The 9,218-nt window shown below is 47.7% G+C and overlaps 1 protein-coding gene across 1 annotated transcript; it reads right to left on the reverse strand.

Moving 5' to 3' along the window:
* Nucleotides 1-1,190: 1,190 nt before the first annotated feature.
* On the reverse strand, nt 1,191-5,986 carry LOC148183967 (uncharacterized). The gene is made up of 2 exons (XM_088057962.1): nt 5,776-5,986; nt 1,191-4,317 (listed from the first exon to the last, which is right to left on the reverse strand). The coding sequence occupies exon 2, from the start codon at nt 4,124-4,126 to the stop codon at nt 3,626-3,628; it is 501 nt and encodes a 166-aa protein (XP_087914088.1). The 5' UTR covers nt 4,127-4,317; nt 5,776-5,986; the 3' UTR covers nt 1,191-3,625.
* Between the last annotated feature and the right edge of the window lie 3,232 nt (nt 5,987-9,218).

Consider the following 9,218-nt stretch of genomic DNA (forward strand, 5'->3'; position numbering starts at 1 on the left):
TGCTTGGGTCACCAGCAGGATCAGGAGTGTGAATCCCAGGGAGATGCTTGATGTCGTCATCTTTGGATGGCTCTCTGCAATAAAGAGATAGATATCTTACTCATCATAACAAGGGGGATAATGCATCGAAACGGAAAGGGGATTTGAGGTTTTCCTCCTCCTCTTCTCTTTCAGGGGTTATGAGGGTGGCTTGTACGGACATGAAGTTATCCTCTTGTTCATCTGGCGGCCTGGTAGGGTGTTTTGGGACATAAGGCTTCACCCACTTCTGTGGGATCCACCTTAGTCCTTGGGGTGAGGAAACACAAGTGTATCCTCGCCCCCAGGTCACCAGATCGAACGGATCCAGGACCTTTTGGGTCTCTGGGTCTCGGACCAGCACTGGAGGGCGATGTTGGAGCTTATAGTTGCTGGTGGACTGGAAGTGCCGGGCCACTGGAGGGTTGGGGTCGTTATCACTGCAATTCAAAAAATTAATGGTAAATAAGGCCTTGCACAACCTCTCCTGAGGTGTGCAGCTTCTCATGGTCCCTTTTTGATGGGCTAGGACACGTTTGAGCGATTGGTGGGCTCGCTCGACAATCGCTTGGCTGGTGGGGGAGTGTGGGATGCCTCTTTTGTGTTCTACTCCCCACTCTTGCAGGAATTCTTCCAGTTTCCTGGAGGTATATGCTGGGCCGTTGTCCGTTTTGAGCTCCTTGGGGACCCCCAGTGTAGAGAAAGCCTGCATGAGGTGTTTACAGACTTGTTTGGCTTTCTCCCCTGTGTGTGCAGAAGCAAAGACCACGCCCGAGAAAGTGTCGATGGAAACATGTACAAACCGAAACCTCCCAAACTCAGGGATATGCGTCACATCCATCTGCCACACTTCGCAGCTCCCCAGGCCCCGAGGGTTAACCCCCGACCCCAGGGAGGGCATGGCGGTGGTCTGGCAATGCGGACATGTGGCCACAATGGCTCTGGCCTGATCTCGCCGCAGATGGAATTGGCAGACCAGACCAGGCACATTCTGATGGAACATTTGGTGGCTCAGCTTGGCTTGTTGGAACAGGTCGGGGAGCTGAGCCATTGAAACAGGGGTAGCGAGGGAATCAGCTATTCTATTCCCTTCGGCTACCGGGCCAGGGAGGTCCGTGTGTGATCTCACATGCATCACAAAGAAACGTTGCTTTCTGTGGAAAACGGCGTAGATTAATGCAGAAAGCAACTCAAACAGCTTCGGGTTCGAGATCTCCTTTAGGGCTGCATGCTCAGCCCTTGCAACCACCCCTGCTACGTAGGCTGAATCTGTTACCAAATTGAAAGGTTCAGAAAACCTCTCAAAGGCCCTAATGACTGCATCCAACTCAGCAATCTGTGCTGAGATCCTTCCACATATTTAACGTCTGTCTCCCATTGCTGAGTCTCGGGATCTCACCAAGTCACCACAGACTTGTGAGATGCCCCGGATGCGTCAGTGAAAACAGTTAAGGCTTTGAGGGGCTTCCTGCTCCGCACCTCTTTAGGGATCACATTAAATTTAGCGTTGAAAAATTTGTGCACAGGGGCGTGGACTGAAACTTGTCCTTCATAACTATCAAAGACAATTTGGAGGATCTTGTTTTCCCAAAGCAGTTGATTGAACATCTCTTTTGTCAGCCTATCCGGGGACACCTTGTCCCAAGACAAGTTGACCGGCACTCGAATGCATGCAAAATCACACCCGGCCATCTCCCTAAGCCTAGCTCGACCTCTCCCGATAAGCTGAGCCATCAGTTCCTGTGGCCGGGTGACACTTTTGGACCTTTGATGACTCAAGAAAACCCACTCTATGATCAAGAGGGGATCCTTAGAGCCTTGGTCCCATTGAAAAATCAGCCTGCACAGGTGTGGCAGCCTCCCTAATACAATGAACTCGAATGGTAGGGTTGGTTCATACCAATGCGCCTGTCTTTTGACCAGGGCATCTTCCACTTTCTCCAGGGCTTTCCTCGCCTCTGGGGTCAGGGTCCTGGGAGAACTTAGCTCCTTCTCCCCCTTCAGAAGTACCAAGAGGGGGGCTAGGTCCTCAGTAGTGAGGCCCAGCCAAGGCCTGACCCAGTTCAAGGTTCCACACAGCAAATGGAGGTCCGCCAAAGTCTTTGGATTGCTGTTAATGGCCAATTTTTGAGGCACAACGGTCCTCTCAGCAATCCGCAGACCCAGATACTTCCAGGGCGGCATCCTCTGAACCTTATCCTCCTGGAGTAGAAAACCTGCAGATGTTAGAACGTCAACCACTCGGTCAAGAGATTACTTAAGTAGATTGTCATGGGGGGAGCATACCAGGACATCATCCATATAATGATGGATGATGACCTCCCCCAGTTTGGCGCGCAGAGGGGACAGCAATGAGGAAACCTACCACTGGCAGATGGTAGGTGAGTTTTTCATGCCCTGAGGCAATACTCGCCAGTGTAACCGCCTCATTGGGGCTTCTCGGTTAAGGGTTGGAACTGAGAAGGCAAACCGCGGGGCATCATCAGGGTGTAGAGGAATTTGGAAAAAAACGATCTTTGATATCAATGATAGCCAAATTCCAATTTCGGGGGAGCATAGTCGGGGTTGGCATCCCTGGTTGAAGGGGCCCCATGTCTACAATGACTTTATTAATAGCCCGAAGGTCGTGGAGGAGCTGCCACTTGTCCTTCCCTGGCTTCCGAATGACAAAGACCGGGGAATTCCAAGGGCTCGTGGTCTCGACTATGTTACCCTTTGCTAGTTGCTCCTCCACGAGCTCGTTGAGTGCCTTTAATTTACCTTTCCGAAGCGGCCACTGATCAATCCAGATTGCTTCATCAGTGGTCCAATCTAATTTCTGGAAAGGGCGCTCCACAGTGGCCGCTATCAAAAATCCCGAGGGGTTTTCGGGATTTCTATTTTCACACCCCACTGTGACATGAGGTCCCTCCCCCACAAGGGAACCTGAAAGTCCGCAACGAATGGGCGTAAATTTGCTAATTGCCCATCCGGCCCCATAATTTGCACTACGCTCTTTGAAATTTGTGCCAATTGGGTACCCCCTATACCCTGTTTTTGCCAGCCACGGGTTGCAATTCCCAATGTGACGGCCATCTCCTTTCGGGGATGATTGTCACATCCGCCCCTGTGTCAAGCAGACCCTTCATGTTTACAGATTCTACCCCCTGCTTGACACTGCAATCTATGATTGGTTTATTTTCCCCCACCACCTCTGCCCAGTAGACACCGGGGGCATGGTCGTCTACTGGGATATTCTCAGGGACAGGGATGTACTGTGCAATGATATGGCCTTTGGGGAGAAAGAATGGTGGGTGATTGCAACGCGCTAAAAGAATGAGATCTTCCGGACCACCTGGGAAGGTGATCGGGGAGATCTCTATCTCTGGGGGTGTATGCTTTGTGTCCCCGATGGCAATGTACTTACATACGTGTCTATCGTCCATCCGGTTTCCCTCCAGTGTGTCCACAGCAACCAATCTCCAGTGCTGGGACCAAAAGAGGATGTCTCTTACAGTTACTAAATGTCGTGTCCGGTGAATTGTCCAAGCCTGTGAATTTGAGCCCCCCTCCCCCGCGAGACCCGCCCCATTTATCGCTTCGCACGGGGCAGGTTCGCGCCGCTCTCCTAGTTTTTTTTTATTAAAACATCTTTTGCCCTCGCCCCCAAGTTGCTCCCTTGACTAGGGCGTGTGGATGGACAATCCCTAGCCATATGCCCTGGTTGTCCGCAGCGGTAGCAATGCAGTGGACGCGCTGGCGTTGATGGCAGTTGCTGCATCACTGCTGCGGTCGGCATCTTCCTCGACGGCGGCGGTGGTGCGGCCCTGGACCTCCTTGCCATCGGAGCTTTCTTAGTGCATGCTTTGATCAGGGTGTCCAGCGTTGGGGTAGGGTAGAGCGGCAGGCTGAAGATAATTTGTCTGCAGAGCTCATTTGCATTCGCTTTGGCGGCTTCCAGCACCAGTTGTTCCTGGAGCTCTGTCTTTTCAACTTGCTTTTCAACCTGCGTTTGCAATCTATTTATAAACTTAGTAAAGGGTTCATCTGGGAGCTGATAGATGTTCATTAGGCTGACTTGGGGTCCCTCCTCAGGCAAGGTATAAAACACTTTCTCAGCGGTCTCCATGATTTTTATTATCACAGGCCGGGGCAACACCCTGGCCTGCTCTTCTGGTTTATCCAAATCCCCCTCACCGCACAGGTGTTCTGAAGTTAGAGGGACTCCATCTGCGTCAACCGCATCATTACTGCGCAGAAGATCGGGAAGGATGGTTTCCAATGATCTCTTCCATCCCTGTTTCCACAGCCTAAAGTCGGCTGAGGAAAGGAGACAGGAAAACAATTCTCTTAGATCATGGGGAACCATTTCGTTTGCTGAGAAGGTAGCCTTTAATAATCCTTTAAAATATTTGCTACCTCTCCCAAACTCCTTCTGTGCTTTGCACAGCTCCCTCTTTGTTTGGAACGAGAAGGCTTCCCCTTCTCGGGACCGCCCTCCCCTCCCATGGAAAGTCACCGGAGCAGCAAGGGGGATATTTACCAGTTCTGGGTTCTGGTTCCCAGGCCTGCCTCCCCCGATTCCCAAAGCGTGGGAACCGGATGTTGAGGCGTGGGAACCGGATGTCAAGGCGTGGGAATCAGGAGCCGGAAGGGGCGGGACTGGAGGACCAACTGAGGAGGAAGGCGAGGGGGAGGAGCGGCAACTGGAAAAGGCGGAGTTTTGGGGCGTGGTGTTGTTAAGGTACGCCCCTGAGGAGGAGGAAACCCTCGAGGGGAAGTGGGAGGAGTCAGGGTAAGGAGAAGGGGAGGAGCTAGGGAGGAAGGGGTTGTACCTGGAGGAACGGAAAGGATTATGGGAAGAAAGAGCACAAGGGAAGGTTCCAGCCATGTGGTCCCCGCCATCTTATGCCTTTTGGGGGCCATTTTGAGGATCATAGGTAGGATAGGGGAACATAGGAGAATAATGGGAATGAGGGGAAACTGGGGAACAGTGATCCGGGGTCAGAGACTGGGGATTTATAACATAATTTAACGAGGGATTTTGAACCTGGGAAGCACTTAACTGGGGGTTTGCAACTGGGAAAGCAGGGGAATGGGTAGGTGCTCTGACAGCTTGGCCAGGGCTGCCAGGGCAAGGGTTATGAGGGAGACCCAGGGAGCCAGGGATCCTACAACCCTTAGGGGAGCCCTGCGCAGTACAGCTTGCTCTGCAGGTCACTCTGCAGGTCTCTCTCAACTCAGGACCAGAGGGAGAGGAACACGGGGAAGGAGGAACTGGGGAAACTGGGGACGATTGTACTAGTAGTTCTTGCATTTTCTTTTCCGCAATTAATGCAGTTCGAATTAAAATAAAAAGCGTAACTAATTTAGAGGCCGATTTATCCCCCTCATTCACTAGCTCTGTCAGTCTAATTCCAACAGAATTCCAAAATTCTACTGAATTCACTTCATTGGGGGTTATTTTTGGGAAATATAAGAACAACCATTTCACCAATCGCTTAACTCTCCCTTTCGAAAATTTTTTATCCCCCCCCTCAAGGGTACCCACAACTTGGTAATATACTCTCATTTGTTGAGCCGACATACGTGCCCCCATTCTGCCCCTGGCTCAACAATCCTACCACCCCCTGCAGCAAAAGGCAAACTTAAGGAACTAAAAATAAGGGTCAGGACTGGACTACAACACACACTCTCCCCCCACACAGGGGAGCAACACACACAGGGGGAAGCTGCACACTCGCACACCCCCTTTTTCCCCCACTGGCGAATACTCACCCGATCCTGAAAGTGGCTGCAAGGGATGTCCACGACCTTCAAGGCGATCTTCTGTGCGTCGAAGACTGCCGCCTTGATCCGCGGGAGCGCCACCCGACAAAAGTGGGTCTGCTCTGCACCGGGGTAGCTGCTGCCCACAGTCTTTTGTAAATCCACACAAGAGGCTTACACGACCACTCCGGGGGTCTCTAGTCCTCGCGAGAGAGGCCCCACGTTGGGCGCCAGCTGACACTGCCCGTCCTTTGGTTCACTGGTGTTCTGGCTAGCTCCTAGGTTCTTGGCCGATGGCAGTGCCAAGAGCGGGGAACCACGTGGGGACTATGCCTCCCAGCGTGGAACCTCCAGAGCTCTACACACTCAGGGCTCTGTACGTCTCAGGGTGTCAGCGGTCGTGGCGAAAGGATCTGAGAGGACTCAACTTCTTCAACTTCCCAGGAACAAGTTTATTTGTAGGAACGGGGAATGGGACGAGGAATAGGGCTGGGAACACAGGAAGAAAGCTGAGCCGAGACTCCCCGAGCACCTCTGTGCCTCGGGTTTTAAGGACAAGGGGCGGTCAGACCATGAACCAATGGGAATGCCACGAAGGAGGAGTCGGGGGAGAGGATTACAATATTAAGGGCCAATGGTAAGGACGCAGGGGAGGGACGGCAGCTATACAATCAATGGGGCGTCGAGGAAGGGGTGATGGGCAGGGAAGGATCTAGAGCAAAGGGATGGGTTTACACTGACAGACATAGGTTGGGGGCAGGATGAGGGTGATGGATAGGGAACTCTCTGGAAAAAGGGGAGGGGTTTACAATGATTGATAACTGGGGACAAACCATTCTGGGAATAGCAGGGGGACAACTGGAACAGACCAACTTAAATTTGACAACACCAAACAAACAGGCGGCAACAATCAGTGCCTCCTGTGCTTCTAGAGTACTGCACAGAAGTGCTGAAAGCTTAATCTGTCACACAAAAATCAAACAGTCTAATCTCATTCTGCCCAGCATGCCTAAAAAAGATGTTCAGGAACTGCTTTTAAAATGCTGAGTGTCAATGCATTATTTTAACAAAAGTGGAAAACAATATTTTTGATGGAACTTATTTTGATCTAGTTTACTGCCTTGTCTTGAAGCCTGTTGATAAGAACAGCCTGTCCTTGGGCTAAAAACTGAAGACATGATGTTTTTGTTAATCTTGTTAATCTCATTAGATATCTGCCCAGAAGTTACTTTACAACAAAATGAGTCAGAGTAGAATGGTTATGGATTTTTGTTAACTTCTGAGAGATTTTCCCTGGCTTTGGAGCATCCATAGCTACCAAAATGAAACAGTTTATACTCTGTCGAACCCTGTCAGGCCAGCATAGCTCACAATGTAAAGCAATTCAAACTGATTCAATAATGTGAAGGCTACCTTTAATTTGTTTGAATTGTATGGTGCATAGAGTGCTTTTTATACAGGAATAGCTTGACAGTTTAGGTTATTTAAATGGACTATTCACATTGAACTCAGTTGTTCAGTGGAACCATAAGTTCCACCTTACCACTATAAATGCAAGCAAGCATTTTTCACAGTTTCAGCTTGGGTACATTCCTTGCCCTTCACAGTGCAAACCATCCATCTGTTTTCTGGTGGAGAATGTAGACACAAACTGGGAAAAATTTCCTCTTCTGACACTACATATTCTTTGAGAAGATTATGAAGATTTTAGATTATAATATGGTGGGTTTGATGAAGACCATATAAAGTACAAAGTGTTTAAATGATGTTTGAGAGCACCAGTCCCCTTCCACATTCCCCCTTATGTTCCTGGCTCTCTCTACGCATGTGCCTGCTATATCATAAAATATATGATATTATAAAATATATGAATATATGAGAAAAAAAGTATAATGCAAAAGTATCAAAGGGGATACTGTGATATATTCTCCTTGCCTTTTTTATTACAAAATTTAAAAAGGGGAATGTGTAGTCTCTCACTATGTTGAGATTCAAAAGAACATTAATTTTCTTTCTGGGATTATGACTACTAAAATAATGAATTTCAAAGCACCAGTCCAAGTAGATGTCAGCCCTTTTATACCAAGAAAATTGTTGTATGGCAGAATCAGAATCTGTGCACATTGATACACTTTCTTTTCTAAAGGACCTCTCTTGGAGTTTGAAACACAGAGTGTGTGTCCTTGCTTCTGATGCTTAGCTCTGAGATCCAAGAGAACACTTAATTTCATACAAAATGAAATTTATGGGCATGTTTTCATGGTGTTACATGAAAACAACTGTTAAAGTTAGATAGAAAAGCTAAAAGTGTGAGTGTGTAAATTAGAGAGTTTTCTTAAGTCACTGTGTGAAAAAATTAGTTTAGAATTTGAAATAGTTTAGAAAGCAGAACACAAGATGGAGGATTTAAACTCATTTCTTTTCCTTCTTTCTTCTTCATGTTCTTATGCTAGAGGTTTTTGGGTAATAGTAACTGATTGGATAGAAAATGCCACAGTGACACAGGTAATGGGTCATTGGGTCATTAAGAAAAATAATATACGTGTCTATTGTTAATTGCATAAGAATAAGTATAAAGATAAAAGAACTGCATAGTTCGGGGCCATTTTATGCCATCAAAGCCCAAAGTGAGCCACAAGGCCATTTTGTACCATCAGAACAAAATGTGCCAGGTTGTGATGCATTAAACTTGTGCAGAAAGTCTGGAGAGACCTGACAAGTTTTGTGATAACATCCTAATAAACACGATAAACAAGATCCTAACAGGCTTTGGAGTTTTTGTCCTGACCCGGAGAACTGAAATAAGAAGGACTCCCCATAAGGGAATATACCCAAGGAGCTCAGCTCAGAGAAGCTGAGAAATCCAAGAGTGAAGAGAAGTGCAGAAGCACAGCAGCAGAATCAGAAAGAGAAAAAGAAACAGGAATTTAAAAAAAAGTTATAGACCACTTTTTTAAGTACACAAAATGAGCTGTCATAAAGAAACATGATAGTATTTCCCCTGTTCGTAATTTTTTTTCTTTTCATTGCCTGTGCATAGTATTAACTTCTAGCTGACTCTGCTTGCCAAAGGCAGCCTTACAGAATGATAGGTGTGGGTCACACAGTACTTCCATTTACTGAACTGTCAATATTCCATTGTTAATTAGTCGCTAATTATGCAATTTGCCCTGACAATATTTCAGCAACAGAAATTCTTCTGTCTAAACATCCTTGACAATCTTATTTTCTTGAATACCAGAACAATGAAGTCTCTTATTATTTCTGTCTATTTCTTCACCCAAAGATTTCCCTCTGAGACAGTGAGGTGATGGGTAGTTAGAGACAAAGTATCTCATCTGTAGGACTCTAGCTTCAACTCAAAGATTGATGCTGGTAACCAGAAACTTGTGATCTTCCATTACTGGATTTTAGTGTGTCTTGCAACACAGAGCCATTTCCAGTAGAATATC

The sequence above is a fragment of the Pseudopodoces humilis genome, chromosome 7 (assembly GCF_049639895.1).
Source record: "Pseudopodoces humilis isolate 2021_Gansu_Grassland_sample_001 chromosome 7, ASM4963989v1, whole genome shotgun sequence".
NCBI classification, from domain to species: Eukaryota; Metazoa; Chordata; class Aves; order Passeriformes; family Paridae; genus Pseudopodoces; species Pseudopodoces humilis.